This window comes from Hoplias malabaricus, chromosome 13 (assembly GCF_029633855.1).
Source record: "Hoplias malabaricus isolate fHopMal1 chromosome 13, fHopMal1.hap1, whole genome shotgun sequence".
NCBI lineage: Eukaryota > Metazoa > Chordata > Actinopteri > Characiformes > Erythrinidae > Hoplias > Hoplias malabaricus.
Window position 1 is genome coordinate 22,108,716 of NC_089812.1, and position 27,213 is coordinate 22,135,928.

Below are 27,213 nucleotides of genomic sequence, written 5' to 3' on the forward strand. Positions count from 1 at the left end.
ATTGCACATTTCATTTGATTTCATTTCATTCCTCAGCCTTTTTCCGGAGTAGGAGAGGAGCAGTAGCAAATGTTTCTGGAAGCACCTTGAGGTTTAAGCCAGGGCCCCGTTTCCCAAAACATCTCAGTTTTAAAGTCTTGTGTGTTTTAAGATGCTTTTGGGAAACCCAGCCCCTTTTAGTGAATTGTATGTGAAAATACATCCCTACAGTAGGCTACTTCTAATGTGAGCTATTTTTTAACACATGTTCCCAGTGTTCAAACTGTGGTGCTAAACATCATACAATCCAAACAAAATTTCAGTCTGACTGGTATGAATGTCGGTTATAATCATGACCTGAATCCACAATAATAAGAGGCCCCTGACATGTGGATCTCAGAGGAAACCCAGATCTGGGCAGTAATTCCCAAATATCCAAACACCACACATATTAAAGAGCAACACCAGCAAAAACACCTGCCTCAAGGAGTTACATAGTGCAGTTTGAGGCCAGAATAGCAACAACAGGAGCTCAGTGGATCATCACAATGATTTTAAAAATGTAGTTGAATGGGACAAATACTACCTAGTAGACAGTAAACATATATCAGTCCTTTGGCTTAAAATCTCGGCACACTGCTGACTGTAGGCCACTGCTGGTCCACCATGGGACTGCTCAGACTACTGGCCTGTACAATATCTACTTTTTAATCTCCTCAAACTGATTTTAAATTCACAGAGACTTTTATTATGGAACAGTAGCTAGCTAACAGAAAGATTACTATGAGAGATAAATAACGAGCAGGCCTGATATAAAAAAGATTATGCTGAATACTTTGCCACTGTGCTGGATTAAAATGATTTGTTAATATGATTTACAAAGAATAACAAGAGAAATAATTAAGAAAAACCCAGTAAATTATACAGTGAAGGTCGGCCCAGAAGCGCAGTTCAAATCGACAATGGACTTCCAACTTCCTCCACCTTTGCCCTCAGTGAATCAACCACGGTTCATTGACTTCTTGCTATGGATTCCTAACCTCCAACAAAATGTACATAATGTAATTTCTGCAGTGCTGAGCCTGGAGTAGCAAGAGCAGGGGCTATATTCTCCCTATTACAACTGGTGTTACTTTAATTGCCCCTCTTCTTTTATTTGGAGCAAAACACGGAGCTGCTTGGCCATTAAAAGTTTCCAGAAGTGGCCGGTGGGTGGAGCAGTGGAGCAGAGAACTGGGCCTAGGACAAAGCGTGTTTATGAGCGTGAGGCAGAGTGAGAGCAGTATGGAGCAGGAGAGGTTCGCTATTCGCTTCAGCATGCAGTAACGGAGGGTCTGGAAGGAGACAGAGCGCCTCGCTTTGGCCCAGAAGGTGCGTTTATGTTTTATAACTCTTTACCAAAACGGTCCGACCCGTTATTACGGTAATTCGGTCGTGTTTTACTGCAGACTTTGAAATTAAAGATGCCCTTGTTTTTTCACTTTTCCATTCCACCTTAAATTCTGCATATAACTGCTGCACATTTAAGGTGGAACGGAAAACTGGAATAACAAGCCATACTCCAGCCTCTTTAAAACGATTTAGTGCATTAAATAATCTCTTTGTCCGTTTCTGTGTTTTTTTTACTTCCTTTAGTAAACACGTAATTCTTATTTTCGATACTTTATTCTTTTTATTTGTCCTTGAAATCGCTGAGATAGCATTGATAACATTTCTGTGAGACCATTTTTCAACCTCTGTTTATTCTTTAGACTAAAGCAGGCTGTTTTTGTTCCAGTGTTATGCAAATGAGCTCCTTTAAAAAAAAAAAAAAAAAAAAAAAAAAAAGAAGAAATCCTTTTTGAAACACTCTTTATAACTTCACAATAAATAGGCCAGACTCAAGTGCTCTGTGTGTAAACTGCTGTATGCTTTAGATACTTGCATTGGGTTTTCAATTCAACAACCTAAGGACAGGCTGTCTTTGCAACTTTTTTTTTAATGTGGATATTGGGTGTAAAAACTGTTTTTAAACGATTCTACAGTGTCTGCATACTATAAGTTACATGCATATATCGGCCTTAACGTTAAACTGATCTCATTATTTCTACACCCATTGTCCAGACTGTGGTCCATCTGTGACTCTGCATAGGTTGTTTGTCTCCTATCATCCTGTTTTTTGATGCTCAGGGCCAGAACACAGCAGGTATCCTATTACATGGATGGTGGATAATTCTCAGTGTGGCAGTGACACAGACGTGTTGGTGTGGTAGTGTGAGTGCTGTGCCGGTACGAGTGATCAGACACAGCAGTGCTGCTGGAGCCCTCAGTGTCACCACTGGGCTGAGAATAGTCCAACCAAAAACATACAATCTTTGGGCAGTGACCTGTGTCGACTGATGATGGAATAGAGGACAAACAACACAAACTGTGCAGCAGTAGTTGAGCTTCCTCTGACTTTAAAAACTCCTATCAGCTCTGCTGTGTCTGATCCACTTGTACCAGCACAACCCACACTAATCATACCAGTTCTGAGCATTGAAGAACAAGGTGAAAGGGGGCAAAGAAGTATGTAGATCCACAGATGGATGATGGTATGCACATGTATGTTCAGTGGAGCTGAAAAAAATGGTTAAAGATGAAAATAATTATGGAGAAATTTGACAGTTAACCACTGCAGAATGTGTATTAAGTATTGTCAAATGTGGGGTGTTGTTACAGAATGTGTTTTGGCTGTGTTTAGGGGTAGAGGGTGGAGACCTGGTGCACCTCATAGATAACATATCAGAGCTCAGTGTTTGCCCATTCTGATCACACACACACACACACACACATATATACACACACACAGTATTAACCATGGCTTTCCCTGTGCTAGAAGTGTGACACAGACTGAGTTATAGAGCAGATTTGTAACATGTTTTCTCTGGTTGTATTTGCCCAGAACTTCTTTTCTGATGGTCAGTAGTGTATTGGTCTGATCCTCTGGTCACAGTGTATTAGAAATTAAGCAACAGGTCAGAGGTGAAACTGCAGCGTGTGCATCTTATAATCTGAACACAATTTTTAACATTCCCTTCTCTCCCCTTCACGTTCTCTCCTGACATTTCTTATCTTTCTATTTCCTATCTTCTCTCCTTTACTTCCTTCCTCTTTCTTGTCTTATCTTTCTCTTTTTTTGGCTGTCTTTTGGCTCACTGCTCTTCTTTTGCTTTTGCTTCTTTTTTCTCTTTGTTTCAACTGGCTTTTTTACTTTTTTTTATTATCCTTTTCTTCCTCTTATTGTTTGATGTTATATTTTCTAATCTCTCTCTCTCTCAGGTGGGGGCAGGATGGGTGAAGGTCCCGTGGGCAGTTCTTCTGCGGTGATTACTCCAGTGCAGCAGATGCTGGCATCCGGCACTGGAGCTTTACTCACCTCCGTCTTTGGTAAGGAAAAATGCTGTGAGGATTTGATTGCATTAGTTGGGGCAGGTACTGATATTGAATGATTGGTTCTGGCAACTTCATCCCATACCAGAGGTATTACGTAGTGCTCTATCCATTCAGAACACAGTTCCCCTGCTCTGCATCCCAGTGCTGGTGGCTTTATAGGTCTCTAGATGAATGCCTCCCTAGACTTTGGGTTTGCTTTCCCTGTTGCATGTTTTAATTTGTCTTATTGAAGGTTGTTGTGTGTTTGTTGCTGCAGTGACGCCGCTGGACGTGGTGAAGATCAGGCTTCAGGCTCAGCAGACTCCATTTTACCATGGTATAGTCCTTCAACCCTCACAGCGCCTCACACCACACCTCAAGCCACGCTCACCCTGGGTTTTTGTCTGCAAATATTGGCTTGAAAAATTCATTTAATTTCAATTAGATTCTCTGCAAAAGGTGAATGTCCTGCTCACGACTTCTGGGTGAATAAATGTCGCCTGAAAAGTTTCACATGGATTACAAAATATAAGTAAGTGAGAGTAAATGTAGAGCTAACAAAACTCTTCTCTGATAACTCCTCATTTTCGCCAGTGCTGCGAGAATACCAGCACTCTGCAGATGTGAAACTGCTGAACTGAAATGGAGGACTGTTAGCACTGATTTCTGGACCCGCTGGCAGCTGCACCCTTTTGACAAGATGAAGTGGAAAAACAAAAACCCAGTGCGACCGGGCCTTTAGACTGCCTCACCCCAAACTTCATACTACCTCAAATCACCCACACCTCAGACTGCCTTTCACTACCTTACACTTTCTAACCACACACTGCCAAATGTCACACAACTCTACCCAACCTCATGCCTCATGCTGCCAAACTTTACACAGACTCAGACTACCAGGCCTCAGCTGAACCCTGCCAAACCAGGGCTAGCATTTGCTATCAGGACTTTGAGCTGGTCTTGACTTTATGATTTGAACTGGTACAGTAATATCTGCTGTTGATTTTGTAGCTTCTAAAAGAGGTCAGTGGGGTGTGTGTGAGAGAGTGAGACAGATTTGTTCTGCTCCAGTTTAATATTAACAGCTCTTTAGAGGAGCATTATATTTTTGCCTCCTGTGATAAATGTTGTTTTAATAAAGAGGCAAATTATATGCTTTCGCTATTAACAACGAATTGCGGCATAACCTCCCTCCCCCATCTGTCCCCTCTCTCTGCTGTATCTGTCGTGCTTATGTTGCTCTTTTTTTTTTTTTTTTTTCCCTCCCCCCTCTCTTCTTCTTCCCTCCTCCCCCCTCTCGCCTGTTGTTGTGTCTGGCCTCTCTCTCTCTCTCTCTCTCTCTCTCTCTGTTTTGCTTTCTACTTTCACACTATTTCTCTATCTTTCCTTTGGCCTTTTCTTTATTTGCTCTCTCTGACACTTTGCTGCTTCTCTCTCTCTCTCTCTCTCTCTCTCTCTCTCTCTCTCAGCTGGTCCAACTGAATCGAGGTTGTGGAGAGGACTGCTTCGTCCTTCAAAATGTGAGTAACCCCCTGCTTGCTCTCTCACCTCGCTCAATCGCCACAGCTCACAAAATGCTACATTAACCAGGCAACACTTTGTGTCCATGTATATTTTAAATGCTTTAAGCTGCACAAAATATACATAGTCTTCAAACAAGAACACATCTGTCTAGTGAGGCAGCCCTCTGAAGGAGGAGGGCCTGAGCTGAGTCTGAATTGAATGCTACATATCTTTGGTTCATATTCTTAAATGTTCCTGCTTTTGAAGTGTGTCTTAAACGTGATTTCGTAACAGAAGCCTTCATTTTAAAATGCTGCCTTTTGAGACACTGACCATTAGGCCGCACAGCCCCAAACATGTCGAGGTTGCTACCTTCTATTTCAGACGTAATAATGTTATATTTGATACAAATAGCACTCAGTAGCTCTCCTTGGGCAGACGTTCTTAACTGTGAGTATTTCAAGCCAGTTCTTTAGAACTAAAAAAAAAGGGCAAGGAAAATTCATAACAGCTTTTAGTGTAAATTACATTAACCACATTTTCACTGAAGTCATTCGGGATCTGTTCAGTTTGCCACTGAGTAGCTGGTGTTCAAATGAAAATCATACATTAAAGGTGCCATGTATAACATTTATTGGCATCTATGTTAAGGTTGGAGATTTCCACCACCTGAATTCCCCTCCCTCACCCCTTACTATCCACATAAAAATGCAAAAAGCCCTCTCTAAAGCAAGTGCTGCACACTGCACTTTTTTAATTCAGATAAATAGTTTTCTTTGCACAGTGAAGGTTATACAGTGCAAGGGCGGGGAGGGGGTTGGGGGGGACAAGCCAAAACATTAGCCAGGGGTCAGGGAGTCTCCAAAGTTAAACGATGTTATCTTTGCTGGTTTTATTGGTAAACACAGACAGAACACACAACTTTGAACGTGACTCTCTTCTGCTTCTGACCCCCCCCCCCACACACACACACACACACACACACACTGGAATTCAATAATCGGAAAAAATCAAGCAGAGACAAGATCAAAACATTAACCATGCCCGAATCCACTGTTTGATACTTTAAAAATAGTCAAGAGCACTTTGTAAAGCTTAGAAATCCCAGAATAGAGAGAGAAAGAGATAGTCCATTGGAAAAGCATTGGTGTTAGTCTATTAGTGAATTATAATGTACTGTAACATTTATTATTCAAGAAAACAGATTGGGCCTTTTCCAAACACAGCATTATCATTTTCACCTTTGGAAGTCAAGCTGCAATAAAAATGCAGCTTTTACCTTGTTGGTTCATGTTCATATTAAATACACATCATCGTGCCATGTCATTTAAACTCTTGCGTCTTTGTGCAATGAATTGTTCTTTCTGTAAAATGTATCTGACGCATAATGACGTACCTGTATATCCGTGGGTGTGGAACGCTTGTGTTAATCAAACATTTCACAGTTAAGTTCCCATCTGAAAGATGAATGACTGGAGTCGATTCCTCACCACAAGGTCAGAAACATGGGCAGGAAGTGTGTATTTGTTTGATTTTACTACAAATACACATGACCCCTTTCCCTAAAACACAAAGGCTATTCACTCAGGGATCCAGAGCTTACACTCAGAAGAGGGTGGGCTAATAGACAATGCACAATTCTGTTCGAATGATTGAAGAGTCTCATAAAACACGAAATGGGATTCACTGAAATGATCGATCGATTCCTCAGTCCACACTCTTAAATATAAAGGTGCTTCAAAAGGTTCTTTGGGTGATTCCATAGAAGAACCACTTTTGGTTCTGCAAAGAGCCATGTTTGTTTAAGAGATGTGAGCATGAAGAACGTTTTAAAGGTTTAACCCATCACTCGAGCTTAAAATTCTTCACCCATTTAAACATATCAACAAAAATGTGTAGGGATTTTTTGTTTTGATTTTTTATGGAACCGAAAGTGGCTCTTCTATGGCATCACTTAAAGAGCCTATAGTAGCACCTTTTATTTTAAAGGGTGCACTCTGTGGGATACTCAACTGAACTGAAAGGAAGTAAGGGAATCATGCTGAAACTAATGCCGGGTAAGTCATGAGTGATTTCCCCAAAACAGAAGGAAATGAAACAGAATCAGCTGAATTGACTCTCATTTAAACAAATGGATTGAAAGTATCAATTCAGGAAAAGGAATCATATACTTTGAAACACCAGTTTTTCACCCTCCAATCACCCTCTCAACCAATAAAATCATGCCCTGCCCATATCAGTCCTCACACAATCGTCCTGTTTCACTTGAAGTCACCTCACCTTAGGAATTTGAATTTCCATTTCATGCTCACTTTAGTCATTTTAGATTTAATCAAATAAAAAATAAAAATAGCATTAAAAATTAAATTGTGCTTGATCACAAACACCACTTCATCAACACGTTTCCACTGCTCTACAGCCCAATGCTGGGGGGCTTTATAGTCCTCTTGCTGATAGTTGCCATTGAGTGTGGTGGTTGCCAGTGTGGTGGTTGGCTGAATGTAACTGAAAGAATTTACTCTAGTAGAAGTATCATTGCTTAAATACTAATAATTAAGTACTTGTCCATGATAAAATGTCCTTTAGTGGATGTAACTGAGTAGCTCCCAACCTCTCACTGTTTGTACAGTTTGTGCAAACTCTCTGGACTTGATTGGTTAATCTGCTGAATGGACTTAACTTTCCTTTTCCCTGTTGCTGTCTCCACTGTAGATAATGATACTAACTCTGTGTAACCTGATCACAGCAGAATTACTGTCTTCCATTCATTGTATGTGTGGGACTTACAGGGTTAATATAGTGTAGAACTTAAGGTGGTAATGTAGTAATGGAGCCGGGGACGTTAAAGTTGTAGCGTAATAATGGAGTGGGGATGTTAAGGCAAAGAAGAGTGCTTTACAGAAGGAATTTACACAGTTAATAAAACAGTAAAATGATTCAATCATAAAGAGAAGTAAAAATTCAAGAGACTCCCCTTCACCTGAGGGGATAAAGCATGATATACCAGTCTTCCCTCAGTTATAAAACATGAGCCCACCCTCACCACAGGTGATACTGTAAACAAATCTGGTATAAAATCCATGTCTTTCCCATAAGGGATAACAAAACTAATCCCAGTCTGCCGTCACCTGAGGGGATCACAGTAACAGAATTTCAGATAAATATACAGAAATAAAAGTGTAAAACAGCAGAAAAACAATAACTAATATATGAAAATCAGTTAAGAATAAGAATATAGTGCAAGCATATCATACATTAAATTAGAATATAAAAATATAAACACTGACGTGCGATTAGAAAATTAAAGTGAGTAGTGTTTTAAACTGAGTTGTTATCCCGCTGAAATGCTTTTATTCTGGACTTAAAGGTGTCTAAAGTCAGGGCTCGTCTAATGTTCTCTGTCAACTGGATCCATTTAAGGACTGCAGAGTAGCTTAAATTGGAAATGTGGAAAAGGGGCTGGGAAGATAAGGGGATGATGGACTGGCGAAGTTAAGATAATGTAGTAATCAAGTGGGAAACTTAAGGCGGTATTGTACTACAATTCTGTCCCAAATGCAGAGGTTTGAATCAAGTACAATTGAGGTTTTTGTGCTGTACATCTGCACGTTGTCAATTTCACTGAGACTGAGTTTAGAAGTGTTAATGAAAGAAATGACGAGAGAAGGCAAGGTGGTAGTGTAGTGGATTTAATAAGTTAAGCTTGTAGTGTAGCGTTGGTGATATTAATCTAGTGGGGAATTACACTGTAGAAATGGAGTGGGGAAGTTAAGGTGTTAAAATAGACACAGTAAGAAGCTGAGGTAGTAATGCAATGACACACTGGGTATGTTAAGATAGCAATTTATTAAAGAAGGTGGGAAGTTAATGTAGTCATAGCAATGTATAGGCAAATTAAGCTATTGAATTATTGTAGCTATGGTTTTATTATTGTAGGTTAATGTAGTATTGGCCTGGGGAAGATGAATAGTAATGTAGTAAATGGTGGTGGGAATGTAGTAATGCAGTGGGGAATTTAAGGTGGCACTGTAGTAATGCAATGGGGAAGTTAAGGTGGTAATACAGTAGGGAATGTCATGTGGTAATGTTGTATTAGCCTGGGGAAGATAAATAGTGTAGTAAAAAAAAAAAAAAAAGCAGGAAGTTAAGGTGGTAATGCAGTGGGGAATTTAATGTGGTAATGTAGTATTGGCCTAAGATGAGTAGTATAGGAAGGTGAGAAATTAAGGTGGTAATGTAGTAATGCAGTAATGTGGAAATGCAGTGTTAAAGTTAAGAATATGATGTATAAATGGAGTGGGGACTATAAGGATATAATCCTTGGATCCAATCCTCCATCCTAAAATGGAGTGGGGAGGTTAAGGCGGTAATGCTTGTTCATTGTTGATAAATGGAGCCGCTGAAGTGGAAAGTAAACAGAACCAGTGCCAGCGCTCTTGAACCCTTTACACTGGGATTAACCTTGAGGCAATCTCCATGACTGGACAGAAATAGTAGTGTGTTTTTGCCAGATTCAAAGTGGTCAGGTTTACTTAGCACTGTTGTGGCTGTCCCATGTGCTTGGACACTTCCATGGTCATTGATATTTATAGCATCTGTTAGCTCTGTTTGGGTCATTCTCCCCACTCTGACTCCGTAGGACAGAGCATATCTTTAAAACAGCATTTCGCAGAAAAAATCTAATCTATACAAACCACGGGTTAAGTGAAGTCATGTCGTCTTCAGTTTAATACTGGAGCTCCAATGCTTATTCCACTAACATCAAATCTGAGACAGGCAGCTCAAAGCCAATTTCTCCACATGGCCACATTGATTTTAGTATTTGCTTTAGAGAATGAGTTTTGTTCCTGTGTTTGATCCTCTTTAAGGGAAGTGTTTTCTGTATTGTAACGGACTGATGGACCACATCTACGTTTGCCAGAACATGACGACCTGCAGCACCTGGTACAAAACGCCCACTCACTTCAACGGGACGATGGTAGGTTCTTGTTCTGTCCATCTCTCTGTCTCTTTCTGTGACTCTGCCTCTTTCTGTGTCTCTGCCTCTCTCTCTCTGCTATCAAACGTACCTTTAAGTTACTAAGCCTGCTAGGAGACGACTAACACATGCTTCCTCCATAATTGGAGCTAAACACACTTGGAGGAGAGCTCTAATTTCCAAATTCTGTTGTGTTAGCTACCAGACACCAATATTATCTAGCGTTAAGCGGCGTGATTAGGGGAAATGTGAGGGCATTCCTATCCACTCTGAGAAAGGACAGTTTCACTTTTAATCATGCATAATCAGTGGAGTTATCTACATTTATTAAAAGATAAATGTTAAAAACTCTTCAAATCTGGTTAAAGATGTTATTTGTGTTCTTTTAAGGATGCGTTTGTGAAAATCTCAAGGCATGAGGGTTTGCGGTCTCTATGGAGTGGACTTCCTCCAACATTGTGAGTCTTATTTAACACACACACACACACACACACACAACACACTCATGACATTGACATGATAATATTCAATTTATTATCTTTTGGTCAAAGGTGGCTGGTCCATACAGTAATAACTATGTGGTTAATTCTAGTTTGAGCTGTTGTAAAGTTTTTTTTTAAATGTAAAAACGCGGTTATACAGTAGTTTTATGGCTTTTTGTCCATTTTCACACAAGGGTTGATAGTGTTAACATTAAATAACTTAACTGATCTAAAGATAAATAACAGATCTATAAAGTCTTTATCGGAATGTTTCTCCATATGTTTTGAGCCATTTTAATGTAAAACTATTTAAGAGATCTCCAGAGCTGAGAACGTAAAAGTGGAGCTTTATGGTCCTTTGTTCCACCTAAATATAGTTTATAAACATTTTCGTATAAAATAAATTATTTGTATAAAACTTGACTGTTGAACACTGTTGTGTGGTTTGTTTTTTGTTTTTTGGGTGAAGGGTCATGGCTGTCCCTGCTACAGTGATTTACTTCACGTGTTACGACCAGCTGAGGGATTTCCTGCGTTTCGGGATGGGTTACCAAGGCACACACGTCCCCCTCATTGCTGGAGGACTCGCCAGACGTGAGTTACAGCATTTCACCAAAATGAAATAGTTAAACGCTTAGTGATAACTATGATCCCTGGCACTGATGCTTGTCTTACAAAGACTGCTAGTCTGAGGATGCACCGTAATTGATCCAAAGTGATCCAAATGAAGTAGTAAATGGCATAATTGCTTGCCTCTGTAACATGAGAGATCTGGATAAGAACGTCTGCCAAATGCTGTAAATGTAAATACCACTAATGCCATGCTACTGGACAGCTTAACATGCTGGAGGAGAATGCAAACTGCCCAGATCTGTTACGTCAGCTGACAGACATTCATGCTGGCTAGCACCATAAGCAGAAATATAGTAAGAGTGGGCCATCCTACTCACCCAGAAAGTGATTTATATTTATTTTAATTTCTAAGTAGTATTTTGATGGATCTGGCCGTGTGTGTGTGTGTGTGTAGTTGGAGCAGTGACAGTGATCAGTCCTCTGGAGCTGGTTCGCACTAAGATGCAGTCTCGCCGGCTCTCATACAGCGAGCTGAGGGTGTGTATCCGCTCAGCCGTGGCTCAGGACGGCTGGCTCTCACTTTGGAGAGGCTGGGGTCCCACTGTCCTACGGGACGTCCCCTTCTCTGGTCAGTATCAAAATTTAAAATCGGTTTATTTCCATTTCCACATCCATGCATCTACCGCTGCATCTGTATCTTACAGCTGGATACCACAGACACCTTAATTGTTCTATTCTGTGAAATTATCCCTGTTCTTCTGATTTCACTGAAACTTAACATGAAGTTAAATAACACACCAGAAAAAAATGAAATGAGATTTAAAAAAAACAATTGATAACACACAAAGTTCAGATTCAAGTTCTCCCTTCTCTGAACTGTAGAGCCTCTGTAGAGCATTATTAATATTGTTTCATAAATCTAGTCTTAGAATCATCTATCTGAAGAGCACTTCTGTGGCAGTAACTCCAGCTTACAGTTATGGCAATACAGTCTAACTCTGTTCTCCCAAAGCAACAGATTTGATTATATAATGAGTTGTTTTTACAAAGTTTCTTTTAAAAATTACTATATTCCCATACATTCCTAACCCATAATAATCACTGTACTTATATATTTCTAATTACTGGTAATTCTTTAAATGGTTCTTTTATATAATGTAGCTAACTTTTGTTTTATACTTAAATAATACTTAATTAATTAAAAAAAACATTTGGTTAAATGTGATGTGATATTTGTAAAGTAACCTTGGGGGAAACCCATATAAAAATACTAATGATTATTAACAAATATATTATAGCATTATTGTGTGTGTGATTTTTCAGCTCTGTACTGGTTTAACTACGAGCTGGTGAAGGCGGAGCTGTGTGACAGATACAGAAAACCCCAGGCTTCTTTTAGCATCAGCTTCACTGCAGGAGCCGTGTCTGGAGCTGTGAGTAAAATTCCACCAAGATAACATCCAACAGCTGGTTTACCAAAAGTAAGACCCCAGACACCTGCTAGAGCTGCTGCCGCTTCCAGGGGCTTAGTGAAGTTTTGGACTTTTGTCTTTACTGCGTAACTGGGTGTTGAGAACCTTAATTCAGCCAAAGCATAATTAAACATTTTACCTTTAAAGCCCTGGTCCAATTGTTCAGGTTTTAAAGGAGACATGCGTATCATAAAAAACTTGTGCATATACATTGGAGTACCTGGAGCCTACTAACTCTCAAAAGATTTTGCTCAACTGCCTACATCAAATGCAGGCTCTTTAGAATTATTCCTCCACCCGTATGACCGTTTTCAGTCACAGCAAAATCTGTGGGTAAAACTGCTTCAGAAAAACTTGACCAGAATTAAGAGAACTGTTCCAAACCTGTGAAGATCAGAGCAGAAGATCTAGAGGACCAGTGTAAACAGTGTTAACAGGAGCTCCTATGTGCTTAGTTTGACCCTGCGTGTTGTTTTGGGGGTGAACTGTGTGTGACTCAATGTCGTTTAAAGGAACAGGCGCTGAAACTTTAGACAGAGGGAGAACGCTGCTGTGGGGCTTGTGGTGAACACATTTCTGTCCCTTATGTTCCCTGTAATCTTAAGATTTATTATACAGTTTATTACACAACTACTGTGTGGTTTAGTATTTATTGTGAATGATTCAGCATGTACTGTATTATGTACAGTCTATATCTGCAACAAAGGATTTAGAAACTAATGTGAGTTAGTATCTTTGTTGTTATTTATTGATTTATATTTCCCCCAAATATTGTGACACTGTGGAGCTGAGTTTGATCAAATATGACAGCACCGTTTCCTCTCAGGGCTCATTATGCTTTTTGCAACAGTGTTCTCTGCTGTGTTAGTGAACTGGTCATCAGCCAGAGCTCAGTTACTTGTGTGTGTGTGTGTGTGCGCGTGCTGAAAGTAGGACAGTAAATGATTGAAAGTTTATATCGACTCTGAATGATTTGACTGTGTCCTCTTTGTTTAGATGTGTTTCTGGGCCAGATATTTTTAATTCATAATGTAGCAAAAGTGACCAGTTATTCACCTTATTCATTATATTGCTTCATTGTTTGTGTCCTCTGTAGATTGCTGCGGTGATGACCCTGCCGTTTGATGTGGTGAAAACACACCGCCAGATCCAGCTGGGAGAACTGGAGACTCAAGGAGGTATCGTTTGTTTTATTATTTCACTAACTAGAAGTAATTCCGTTTGTTATGACGCCAGCTTAAAGGAATAAACAGTTTTTACCACCAAAAGTAGCAAATAATGTTTATGAAAGGGAATTTGTATTATTTATAGGGATTATTTGTCATTTTTACATTTTAAATTTTTCTTTCTGTAAATTTTTTTTTACTTTATGTATCTGACTTACGTATCAGAAATTCCATAAGGCATTTTTTTGGGTATCATTTCTAACTCTGTGTTTTAATATTTCTTACAGTTCCTCTGAAAAAGCCATCTTCCACCTGGAACATAATGAAAAGCATCTGGTCTGAGATGGGTTATCGGGGGCTGTTCGCAGGTAAATATTCGAGTCACATCAGTTAGCTGCTTGGAGCAGGTAGACTTTAGGTAATAGACTTCAGTAGAAAGTAACAAGTCACTGTCAGTGATTCTACTTCATGTAATGCAAATATAATGACACCTAGTGGCCTGGATGTGTCAGAGATTGTGTCAGACTGTGGACCTGCTCTATGGAGCATATACAGGGACATCGAGGCAATATGGTCCTTCATCTCATGAGACTTGTAATATTTAACAATCAGTTTAATAAACATGCTTTTAATTCTAGTGAACTACTATTGGCTCTACACATTATTCTCTACACATACGTTGCAGATTTAATTTCTGATGGTGCTGGATCTGTTCACATCCAGAAGAAAAACACATCACAAATAATAGTACTCTCCCTGGCCACATCTCTGCTGGTGAAGAGTTAGAGACTGTAACTCATCTGCTACATTCTGTTTACATTAGTGGAGCTGTAAATAGGTGTTTCCAATAAAAATCCAGTAAATAGAAGCGTATATAATGGGTGTTTTTAATAAAGGGGCCTGTGAGTGGAATTTTAAATTAAACTTGTTTTTCCTTCCATACCTCTCCCCTCGCATCCCCTCTTGCAGGCTTCCTCCCACGTGTGATTAAGGTGGCCCCGGCATGTGCGGTAATGATCAGCACCTATGAGTTCGGGAAAGCTTTCTTCCACAAATACAACGAGGAACAGAGACGGAGCGAAGTCTGAGGAGGATTCAGCTGCTGGTTTCAGCCTTTTTTTCCTCACTCCCTGCTTAGAGTGGATAATCTGTCTAACACGGACAGAGACAGGGACATGTCCACGCTAAAGAAACTGCCTTTAGCTCAGTCTGTGTGGGTCCTGCTCTGAGCTGAAGAGATGTTTTGAATAAACTTGGACGTGTTTTAAAAGACAGCGCAGACATGTATGGGAACATATAACACTTCATATAAAGCTGTGGACATCTGCAGGGGCTGCAAGATAAATACTATAGTACTATACCTTGCAATATATTCAGAAGCTTCTAAAAATGTTTAAATCACATTATTTGAGAAGAAAAATGATCTGTTTTTGTTGGACATTCCGTACGTCCTCAAAAATCTTCATTAAATCTATGATTGGTCAATAATAGAGACGAATAGATGCGTATTGAAGCCTTCTGCCTAGGCCAGTATAAACTATGCAGCCCTAAATTAAGACTTTTCCCTCAAATGTGACGCAGCAGTGAAGCTGAAGGTGCTGCATGATCATGCATTGAAATGGCACCAAAGCATGCTGGGACATAACATTGAAGTCAGGTCCATCTTTGAAATTTTTCATTCCACCTTAAAAATTTCAAGCTGCATGATTTTGTCTTGAATAAATACTTTTTTTTTTTTTTTCCCTTCCCCCCTCTGTGGATGAATGATAAATTCCTTGTCAATGTCCTTTTTATACAGAAAAAAGCTCTGTAAACAATCACAAAATTTAAGGTGGAATGGAAGATCCAGACTACAATCCAGACCCAGCTTCATTGCTGACAGGAACTCTACCTCTATTTGCTGGCTTAATTTTAACAGAGGACAGAGAGACTTCAGTGAATAAATAATACTGGGGGGATGAATTACATGTGGTCTAAATCAATTGTCCTCTGTCCGCATATAGCCTCTACTTAAGTGTCTGCAAATGAGGCAGAGCAAGTCTGATCTGTGTTCTTAAGTGTACAGCAGCGCTACCTGCTGGCCATTCACTAAAACTACAGGACGGACATTAATGTTCTGCCGGGCAGAAAATGGCTGAAGACACGTGGTTTCTCAGACGGTGATTAAGACTAGTCCTGGACTATAATATTCCTATCAATGTAAAAATCACTATTCAAAGTGCTGCCTAGTGCAGGACTAGGCTTAATTCCTGTCTGAGAAACCACACTATGAAGCCTAAATGCTGTTTAGAAAGATTAAAGGGAATTCCGCTGACATTTTAAATTATGTCTGCATTATTGGGTGTGGTAGCCTTACACAAAGTGATGGAGAGCATTTGTTTAGGTGTGAAGTGGGTGATTGTAGAGAAAATTGTTGACTCTAACTGGATTCTTTCCAGTCATAAAGATTGGAACCTAGTGTATCAACGTCTAAAACATGAATCCAGCACTTGGTTTTCTCTCCAGCGCCAGTGCTGACCCCCACCTGTCTAAAGATGTTTATATAGAATGACAGTGAAGTGAAATGTTGTCAATCTGATTGGTGTTTTCTTTGTGACATCAGCAGTGTTTGATGCTTTAAAGGCAGAAGTCTTGTTGCATTCACCAACACTGTGAACAGTTTATATTGTGAAATGCCCCTGGTCCGGAGCATTTCACACCAAACCAAATCCACAGTCACATCATCACTTTGTTTACATTTTATCCATTTAATTATGGAGATATTTTGAAAAGTCAGTGGGAGTTTCCCTTTAGTGTACCTCTTGATATTCAACTGAAATTAATTATGCGAGTCCTGACTGAACTTGTGCTTGTCGGCTCTTCACAGCGGGTCATGTGTTGATAAATTGCTGCTATAGCTGTAGTTATGAGTGATTATCAGAGATTCCAGTCAAAATATAAAGCTCTGTAGGATGCTCTGCCTGAGGGCGGTTATAAATCCACTGAGATGAGATTGATCAAGGCATTACACTAATGTTTGAGTCCTTGTATGTATTTTTTTATTTTAATGTGTGGTGATATACTTTAGCTTTGTGAATGTATCAGACACTGTTTTCACAGTGAAATACAGAAAAATTCCCTATTTACAGATCTTTGGAACTGAGATATAAAGAAATGATAAGTTCATAAACATGACTTTTTATTTAATCTGCCCCATATTTCAGAGAAAATCGTTTCAGGAAACATGGTTTGCATGGGCATGTGAAACTGTGTCCAGCAAATATTTAAACAGGGTAGAGATGGTATCTGAAATTTTGTTTTTTTATTTCTATTAAACACTAAAAACAGTTTGGTCTCTGCTGTCGTTAACTTTTTATTTGGATTATGCTGCATTTGAAATAATTTTTATAATTGTGTTATTGCAGAATTTGGAATTAAGGGAAATAGCCCAATGTGTAGATATTGGAATAATTACTAAAACCAACCAATTTAAACAATGGGCTCTAAACTTGCCAAAAGACATCATCTATTTGTTTTGTTAATATTTCTGTTTAAATTGTATTACAATCATAAGGGAAGTAGGCTTGGGACATAAAAGTCACCAGATCTATCCCCAACACTGGCAGGAAAATGGAGGTGAGGAGGAGTGAAAAAACACTACTCTTCTCCATCAACATCGACAATTCATTTGCATTTGAATAGTTTTTTATGCATGATTTCTGTAAATAAAAGTAAAATATTATGGTCTGATTTGTTATTAGTCAAAAAGCATTTAGTTGTTATTTAATGATAAATCATTACATTTTTGGGGGACATGCTGTGTACAGTGTGTGGATCTTTAGCCAAGTGCTTAAACACAGTGAAGTCATCATCTGGTATATACAACCTTCTGATGAGCACCTGAAAACAGCATAATGCTTTGTAGGCCGCTCAGGTTTGTGTAAGAGTCTTTAATAGGAGTCGATTGAAGGCAGCTAAGAATCTCTAAACACTGATTTAATGGTAGAGGTCAGAAAAACCAAGGTTGCGTTTCAAATGGCTCATCCACCACTCCCTGGTGCACTACATTACACTACATTTGTCTCTTTCAGCACTTGAGGCTGTCCCACAAACATACGGGATTAGTTTTCCACAGAATTAAAAGTTTTTAAAAAAAGGTAGTGTCTCTGTCACAGCCACAAGTACTTATCTCTGCAGGTCGGAGGCCCGCAAGTGGGCGGAAACCAGCAAGTGGGAGGGGCGTACGCAGCAAGTGGGTAGAAACCAGCAGGTGGGGGATCTAGATGTTTTGTGGGAAGGCGAATGTAGGAAATGCAGCCTTTGTGATCTGAAAAAAGGGCATAGTTTCTCTCCAACAGAACTAGGTACCCTCTACTAGTTATAGTTTAAAATATTAGGTTTCAGTGAAAACGAAATACATAGCACTTCTGATATTTTAATTATATATTTTTGGTAATCTGATTGTGGGGTGAACTGCAAACTTATGAAATCCATTAGGTCTCTCATGTCTACAATCATTATTTTAATTTGATTACAGAACAATAGGACTGTATTATTTGTTTTGTACTCAACACAGTATTGGATTATAATCAGTTTAAATGTGTAAACCCTTAAGTAACACTTATGACCCACTATTCAAATAAATATTTAAAGCAGCTCCTTTCCATTAATGGACATGGGAGAAATGGTGCTAATAATTTGCAAATAATCATAATATTCAGCAAACCTACCATGAGCACTCAGTCATAGTGGGTGTATATGACAATAGATTCAGTGCCTGTAGCTACAAGTGAGGTGAACTTAATAAGATGGAAATTCACTGTAATGTAGTTATTGTTTAATGTATTCCAAGATAGTGGTGCAACCTTTCTGGAAATTTGGCTCAATTAAGAATATAAATAGACATTCAGAGAAGTTCACTGTACTTCGTTTAGTTCCTTTGCATGGTTTTAAATGATTCTTTACAGAAGTATGTCCTTGTTGTAGAGTATTGTGTATTACTCTTTGTGTTCAGATGATCACGTGCTTTGATTTGGCATCAGAACCAGGTCCTGGAGCACCCTACTCACACAATTAGTTGAATCAAGTTTGTTTGAACAGGTAGAATAGGATCAAAATTGGATAACACTGGCTTAGACTGTCAGAAAGCCTCCCTTTATTATTACCTGGATTGTGCATGTGAATTTGTAGAAGACTATCATTCATTCATTCATTGTCTGAAACTGCTTATCTAATTCAACTCCTCACAGGCCTTCACATGGAGTGTGGCTCAAACCCACAACCTGGAGCTGTGTGACTGCAACGCTACCTGCCGCACTACCGTGCCGGCCGCAGGGCTATCAATTTATTTTAATACAGTTGATTTATTCAGTTTAATTTATTTCAGAAATACACCATATATACAAATATTTGAGGACAAATTTGTAATGAATATATTCTACATTAAATTGCAACTGTTACTAACACAGATGTGCACACACTGCCTCTCTAATCCCTGTAGAGAAATACTGACAATAGAATTGAATTCTCTGGAGTAGAGAAACATGAACCTAATGCCAGGCGAAGAATATATAGCACCCCAGCACTGGGCTGTGCTGATGAACCCATATTTACTGTCATGTCTCTTGTTAGGAAGTGAGTAGTAGCCTATATGTAAGCAAACATTATCATTCTCAGTACACGTGGTCTAAGTTAAATGGTTATTCTCTTTATTTATTGCAAGAATTTCACATATTAAGCCAACCACAAACAAGTCTGTAACTCACATGATGCTGAAAATGTACTCCATATAATGTACTCAATGTTTACAAGGTACAATATTAACACTGAAAACAAAACAGTTATTACATGGTCACCAGGCACACAGCTGTACTACAAAATACACAATAATCTAACACAATGTCCCAAATAACTCACTGACATTCTCTTAAACTTCCAAACAATGCTCAAACAGAGCAATGTGAGCTGCATTAGTTATAGAAATTTGTTAGAAGAAAGAAAATAACTAGGATACCTATTTTGTGCAGGGCATTTTACGCAAAGCAGGACATCACAGTTAACCAGACAGCCTAGGTTTCTAAAAGTATCAAACTATACACACTGTCTGAACTGTGGTGTACAAGGTGCCCTGCAGTCTAGTATCTGTGCCTTAAGAATTGAGGTGAGGGCCCTACAGTTCAGTTTACATGCCTTAAAAATTCTGGGGTGAGGGGCATGGCGTAATCACAAACATCGCATTGACCCTGAGACCCTGCTCATCAACACAAGCTTTTAGAAACAGCTCCATATCAGCCCTGTTTTTAAAAACAAATAAAAAGGGTTCTTTAGCCTCTGGGTCATCTCCAGAGCCTTTATGACAACTACATATCTCGAAGCCAGCGACGTGCTTGAGTCGTGCTTAAAATGTTCTTCCGTGCTCACTTGGAGCTGTACGGCCCACTTGGAGCTGTACCACCCACTTGGAGCTGCCTTCGGCCTGCAGAGATACCCTTCTCGTCACAGCTCCACGGAGGTTGTGGGTTTGAGTTTCGCTCCAGGTGAATCTCTGTGAGGAGTGTGGTGTGTTATCCCTGTGTTCATGTGGGTTTCCTCCGGGTGCTCCGGTTTCCTCCCACGGTCCAAAAACACACATTGGTAGGTGGATTGGTGACTCCAAAGTGTCTGTAGGTGTGAGTGAGTGTGTGTTGCCCTGTGAAGGACTGGCACCCCATCCAGGGTGTGTTCCATCCGCCTAGTGAATCCAGGAAAGCCCCAGACCCACCACCCCCCAAAACTGAGTAAGGGTTTCAGAAAATTAATGAATGAAACATACTTGCAAGCAAAGAGTAGCTTTCAGTATATGTTTTAGGCAGCTGTAAAGTTCTTCTATAAAGAATAAAGGAGTACAGAAGTGAAAATATAGAGTCAAATCAAGGTTATAAAAATAATGAGTTATATATTTTCACAACCTGCAGTTCTATATTATATTGTCCATGCGTGTGAAAAAAAAATGATTTAAAGATTTACAAATGTACAAATACTTTTATGTGTGAAATGTTTTGTGCTAAGTATTATTTGCACATTTGAAGAAATGTTTTATAAATTATATATACCTTTGTATAATTTATACGTGTTATGTGTGCCTTGGTTACAACGAAATGGAGCAGAGGAGTCGACCCTATTTGATTCCTACGCTAGGATTTGAGAGTTAGAGTCGAATCCTGAGAATCCGGAGTGTGGCATCTGTACGGGCAAATGCGTGCGTGCTGACGCAATGACGCACAGACGTGCTCGTTCACGAGGCTTGAATAAATATTGCGCAGCCCCTGCCCTCGGCCTCTTTCTCAATCGGAGACATAATGGTGAGTGTTCTTGTTCTTCTCTATCTGAGAAAAATATCAACCATCCTTAGTTTTACCCGCATGCTACTTGTAAAATAAGTTACTCTACTGTTTATTTAATTTGCTAGAGGTGGTATTTGTGGGTTAGGTTGTAGGATTTGTTTGTGGAGTATATTTAGGCCCCATGGCGACTACTGATGATTGAGCGCTAATATTTTAACTTGTACTTACTGAATGATTACGCTTTAAAAAAAATAATTAGTTCTTATTTATGACTGTTTTAATATTGTTAAAAACGCGAGAGCGTTTGCGAAGACCGCGTGTGGCCTGCGCTATGAACTGAATTAATATTATGGCTATCCGGATATAACTCCAAATACTAATTTTGAGTTTTTTTTTTCATTTCTAAGTTTTCTTTTTAAGTTTTATGTAGAATACGTGAATAAATGAGTTTGAACACATTATATAAATGTGGGGTTCCTCCTCATGGGGCAAGTCTAGGCCTGTTCCCGTTTGTATCAGCAACTCTTTTAGAAGGTTATGTTTAAGCTTGAATTAGATTTAATTTGCTTTCTTTTTCTTCTTTTTACTTTAAGATGTAGTTAATCTAGTTTTTGTAGCTGCAGATGCAATTATCTGCACAATTTTGAGCTTCACCATTTATTTCTGGAGACAAAACATGCCGTTTTTATAAGTGTTTTGTATAATTGCTATAAACTTATTTCAGAGATGGTACCTATATATTGTTGAGGTATTGTAGAGGCATGAGGTAATTTTATTTCGTGGATTTCTGTGAGGAACCAGGGCACAGTGTCAGCATTGTATGTATGTGTATATATATATATATATATATATATATATATATATATATATATATATATATATATATATATATATATATATATATATATATAATGATTTTAGTGCATAGTTTAAGCCAAAAGTATAATTAAGGAAAGCTAAATGCACACAATCCACAGAAATGCTAATATGATAATTGAAGCAATAAAGAGCTTAATTGATGCTTATTTTGTAAAGCTGCTTTGCAACATATGCTGTCTAAAGTGCTATGAAGTTTTGGTTATTAAATCTCTTGGCAATAAGGTTTTAGTCATAACTATTCTGGCCCTTTGTCAGCACCACTAAATGGTTTACAGAAGATCTAGAGGCTGAGCGTTTTGCACAAAGGGAAGGTTTTTTTTTTTTTTTAAATAATTCATTTGATTCCAGTCTCACCGTAAGTTTTCGGCTCCACGCCACGGATCCCTGGGCTTCTTGCCCCGCAAGAGGAGCCGTCGTCATCGTGGAAAGGTGAAGAGCTTCCCCAAGGATGACCCCAGCAAACCCGTCCACCTCACGGCCTTCCTCGGCTACAAGGCTGGAATGACCCACATCGTCCGGGAAGTCGACAGACCTGGCTCAAGTGAGTTAAAGCTCATCTCCGGGGTGTTCCAGGGTGACAGTTGTGCGGTGTACGTTGATGTCTGCCAATGATGATACACTCGACGGGCGGACATATTTGGGCCTAAAGCCCTTGCTGAATGTCGAGAACTGAGCGCAGTCATACACGCCTTTAGAGTAGAGTCTGACCGATGTGGAAACTGGAATAAATTAACAAAATTGGAGCTGTCTAGAATTCCAGTCTTGGTTTTCTGCAGTATATTCTCTTATGCACCCAGAATGTTTGAATCTCAGTGATTATCTTTAACACGTTTTTTTCACCAAAGCAATGTACAAAAAATATAAAATACAATTTAATTTTACTTTTATGAAAACTTAACCCAATCCCCTTTTTAGGTTTTTATTTACTTTATTTGGGCAGGAAGAATATAATGTACATTTAGGGGACACAGTCATTAAAGCCTGCCTTGAGGGAATATTTTACACTTTATCATAAACAAGTGTCCTTGTACAGTACCTCTTTATTCCGATACTCTACATTACATATAAATACAACAGTGAGCCTTCAAATAGTGTTCCTGGCTCTGGTTGCACTTCTGGAGATCAGTCTCAGTCTCTTTATTCTGGAATTGTAGCTACTAGTGTAGAAACTACAAATTTGTGTTCCTTTTTTAGCAATGACTCAAGCCAGGTTATTAGTGTGCTTACACAGCTGGTCTAAAATATCGGTCATGCTCTTAGAGTAGGTTCAGTATTTACTAGTTAAAGCTGGTGGCCTATGTAGGAAACAATCATTGCTTACATAGATTTTGTAACTGCTGTTTACAGAGGTGAACAAAAAGGAGGTGGTGGAGGCTGTGACCATAGTGGAGACTCCTCCTATGATCGTGGTGGGTGTTGTGGGCTATGTGGAGACCCCTCGTGGTCTGCGCTCCTTCAAGACCGTCTTTGCAGAACACATCAGCGATGAGTGCAGACGCAGATTCTATAAGAACTGGTAAGAGACGGATACCAAGCTGTCGGTTTGAAACATCACTGTACCTTAACTGGATTAGTTCTTTATGATTAGTTTTTCTTAATGTCATACACAATTGTACAATCAAGTTGTAGCTTTGTTTGCTAGTTTCTACCCATTGGAGCTGAATGTTGCTGCCCAGTGTGAACTTGTTTCCCCTGAGTCAGACTAACATCTCGGTGTGGTGCAGCTCCGCTCGGGTGCCTCGTGCCCTGATGAGCTCCGGGCTCCTCTGGCCAGCGGAAAGGGCTCCTTAGAAGCTGCGCCATGAGCCGAAAAGACCCACAGAAGCTGTTGACGCCCTCCTCACTGAAGCTGAGGATGGGCTAACTGCTCTGCCCAGCCTCCTTCCGCTGATCCAGAAGGGTTATGAAGGAGCTGTGCAAATGGTCTGCCCCTCTCATTTTGCGGCGCTTGCACAGGTACAAGTCCAAGAAGAAGGCCTTCACCAAGTACAGCAAGAAGTGGCAGGATGAGGAAGGCAAGAAGCAGCTGGAGAAGGACTTTGCTGCAATGAAGAAGTACTGCAAAGTCATCCGCATCATCGCACACACACAGGTGAGGTTTGTCTTTACCTTGATGGAGATGTTCTTTAATGTCCTTGGAGGGGAAAATTGAGATTCAGAGATACATGCACAGTGACTGATCACTAAACACGTTCTTTTGTTTAGATGCGTCTGCTGCCCCTGAGGCAGAAGAAATCTCACCTGATGGAGATCCAGCTCAACGGTGGAAACATCGCTGCTAAAGTGGACTGGGCCCGAGAGAAGCTGGAGCAGGCTGTGCCCATCAACACCGTGTTCTCCCAGGATGAGATGATCGATGTCATTGGAGTCACCAAGGGTCACGGATACAAGGGTATGCACCATTTAACAATGTACAGTAAGGCTCAGGAATGGCTTGACCAAATGGGTTGATGTGGCTATTAAAACCGAGTTAATGCTGATGGCTCTTAATGAGCATGCATTAACACTTTGAATTCTTGCTTTTATCAGATTATTCACAAGGGAATGTATTAAATCCACAAAACTTTAATTATAGCTTTTAAAGGTTTTCGGAGGGGGTTAGCCACGTGAGCTCCTTTTGTATAAAGCTGGTCCTCTACTAAAGCTTGACCCTACACTGTTTGGTGATGAAAAACATGGATACTGCGTCAGGCATGGCGCCCGAAAAGCATGAGGAAACTACCCATGCTGCCTTCCTTCTGAGAACACACCAGAAAATAGCTGAAAGACAATGTTTTCTGTGCTTTCTAAGGACGTCTTATTTTCTGCAGGCGTAACAAGCCGTTGGCACACAAAGAAGCTGCCCCGCAAGACCCATCGTGGTCTGAGGAAGGTGGCCTGTATTGGAGCCTGGCATCCAGCTCGCGTGGCTTTCTCTGTGGCCCGTGCTGGTCAGAAGGGCTACCACCACCGCACTGAGATCAACAAAAAGGTACGTGTTGATGCAGGAAAACCTTATTTATTTATTTTTTTTTAATGGTTAATATTTAATTGATCAGTGAACATCTGTTTGGCTTCTATGTAAAGATTACATATGGCAGAAATAAAAATGCACTATATTGGGCTAATGCAGAAATGTTAACTTACTGGTCATGTTTTTATATATACATAAACATCCCTGGTCCTAAACGTGCACAAAATAAATCAACCCATGTGCTCATGTCCCTTTTTTGTACTACCATTCTTTTTGAACGGTTTTTGCTTCTGCAAAGCAGTACCACATCTCAACTTCTGTTTATCCTCCAGATCTACAAGGTTGGACAGGGTTACCACACAAAGGACGGCAAAGTGATCAAAAGCAATGCCTCCACTGACTACGATCTTTCCAACAAGAGCATCAACCCACTGGTGAGTTGAGCACGCTTTATATAAAACAGCATATGGATGGGGATATAGTAATAAAGCTTAATTGTGCATTTATACAGTAAAATGGCTAAAATATTACAACCCCTCTCCTCCCGTCCAATAGGGTGGCTTTGTCCGCTACGGTGAGGTGACCAATGACTTCCTGATGCTGAAGGGCTGTGTTGTGGGAACAAAGAAGAGGGTTCTGACTCTGCGCAAGTCTCTGCTGGTGCAGACAAGCCGCAAGGCACAGGAGAAGATCGACCTCAAGTTCATCGACACCACTTCCAAGTTCGGTCATGGACGCTTCCAGACTGTGGACGAGAAGAAGGCCTTCATGGTGAGTTAGTGGTGGAAAGGAGCCTAGTTTAATCAGTGCTCTGTGTGTGAAGCTATTCACCATTATGCCAGAGGCCAGCAGTGGTCAGAACAAAGGGCAGGAGCAGGGGCCTGAGGTCTGATTTGGACCACTGCCTCTACTCTGACTCACTGTACAGTCACTACCTCTTTAGGTGGTGTGGCTGTAGCATTGCTGCCCACTTAAATGTAATTGGTTGAATTAAGCTTGTGGGCTGAATTGTGGCATTGTTAACTCTGACCAGCTTTGAACACGTTCATGGAATTTCATTGTGTTCTAATTTGAAAATTAGGACTCTGATTAAAGTGCTAATAGCTGCCTTTGACCCAGTCCCTTTGCAACCTAATGAATATTTTACTGTTGCTCTGGGGGCAGAGTTTTGGTTATCCCATTATATTTGTGTTCATTGTCAACCATTGTGCCAGTGCCGCCTCATTAAATTACAAGCACACAATTTCCACATAAACAATCCTACAGAGGCTCTAGTTGGATTTAGAAACTCATCCTTCCCAAACCAAAGAGCCATAGCTCCCAAAGACCAATCCAGTCTAGTGCACTGTTCGTAACCTGTTTCAGTAATGCAGTCTGAAATTTGGGTTCCATTCCAGTGCTAAAATAAAGTTCGGTGAGGCAGGGGAGTGGAGCTTCTCTGTGCATAACTCCCTGTTCACTCTCTGACAACAAGCAGCACATCTAGATTTCACCTAAGCCCTGATAAGGTTAATGTTTAGTTGCAGGGTCTGGAACATGGATGCTTTTATTTTGGATTCTGTTTGCTGCCTTTCTGATCATTCTTTGCATTTGTCTCACAGGGACCACTCAAGAAGGATCGCATCGCCAAGGAGGAAACTGCTTGAATGTCCTTCAGACTTGCTCTGTCTGTCGATACGTGAATTTTCATGTAGCACTGCAGAGTTATTTAATAAAAAAGCCAAAAACCCTCTTTCATGGATGTTGCATGCTTGCATTACACATTGCAGTACACAGGTGTAATTAACACAACGTAGGGGCCAGAAATTTCCTCCCATAGTCAAAACTTAAACTCTAAAAGCATTTTAAAGCTATCCCTTTTGTCCACAGATTTACATGTGTTTCACAAATTGGTGATTCCCCGGTGAGATTATCAGCAGTTGATGGTTTAAAAATCTTCAGAATTAAATGGGAACTTAAAAATTCAAGCATTTTTACATGAGATGGCAGGGTACACCATTGGATTAGCATAATATTTTCTTTAAATTGTCAATTTTGGTATGTTACAATAGCACTAATGAATGTTAACAGTCCAATCAGCCTTTTGTACATAATGTTGAGAGGTTTTCATAATGTCCTGAGCATAATCAGTTACATTTATTTTAAATCAGTTTATCAGCCTGAGAGGCTTGGTTACAGATGCAGTTGTCTTAATTTAGAAAATGACTTTTTTAAAAGTGTAAATGAAGATTTGGTTTATTTAAAGAAAATGGCTGGATGTAATCTTGAAAATGACAAATGAGGACTATCGCTTCTGGAACTTCAGAGACTCAAACCATTTGTGAGAAAATAAATTTTTTTTAAACTAGTAACCCATTAAGAATTCACAAGTTTCAGGTACAAAAGCAAACCATATCCTGTGCTTAACTTAAAATCCTGTGTGTAATTTCCTGGGAAGAAAACCTATGACAGACAGTTTTCTTCCTAAACAGTGTCTAAACTATGCAGAAAAGCATTTTTGGGAGAAAATTGCAATTCCACTTTGCTCTAAATGT

General features: G+C 39.8%; 2 protein-coding genes and 2 non-coding genes across 4 annotated transcripts; all 4 read left to right on the forward strand.

Annotated features, from left to right (window-relative positions):
• Window positions 1–882: 882 nt before the first annotated feature.
• slc25a39 (solute carrier family 25 member 39) lies at window positions 883–17,163 on the forward strand. The gene is made up of 12 exons (XM_066642853.1): window positions 883–1,350; window positions 3,280–3,387; window positions 3,650–3,709; window positions 4,842–4,892; window positions 9,744–9,853; window positions 10,244–10,311; window positions 10,805–10,929; window positions 11,363–11,536; window positions 12,232–12,341; window positions 13,477–13,558; window positions 13,834–13,914; window positions 14,516–17,163. Exons 2-12 carry the CDS (start codon window positions 3,291–3,293, stop codon window positions 14,632–14,634), a joined length of 1,077 nt encoding a protein of 358 aa, XP_066498950.1. The 5' UTR covers window positions 883–1,350; window positions 3,280–3,290; the 3' UTR covers window positions 14,635–17,163.
• A 3,567-nt stretch (window positions 17,164–20,730) lies between these two features.
• On the forward strand, window positions 20,731–26,411 carry rpl3 (ribosomal protein L3). Its single transcript, XM_066642308.1, has 9 exons — window positions 20,731–20,865; window positions 22,075–22,267; window positions 23,074–23,242; window positions 23,683–23,818; window positions 23,932–24,118; window positions 24,537–24,697; window positions 25,012–25,113; window positions 25,235–25,450; window positions 26,281–26,411. The coding sequence occupies exons 1-9, from the start codon at window positions 20,863–20,865 to the stop codon at window positions 26,323–26,325; spliced, it is 1,212 nt and encodes a 403-aa protein (XP_066498405.1). The 5' UTR covers window positions 20,731–20,862; the 3' UTR covers window positions 26,326–26,411.
• LOC136665485 (small nucleolar RNA U83B) lies at window positions 24,382–24,475 on the forward strand. Its single transcript, XR_010795262.1, has one exon. It is a non-coding gene; the product is annotated as a small nucleolar RNA U83B (small nucleolar RNA).
• Window positions 26,020–26,154, forward strand: LOC136665482 (small nucleolar RNA SNORA54). The gene has a single exon (XR_010795259.1). It is a non-coding gene; the product is annotated as a small nucleolar RNA SNORA54 (small nucleolar RNA).
• Window positions 26,412–27,213: the final 802 nt, after the last annotated feature.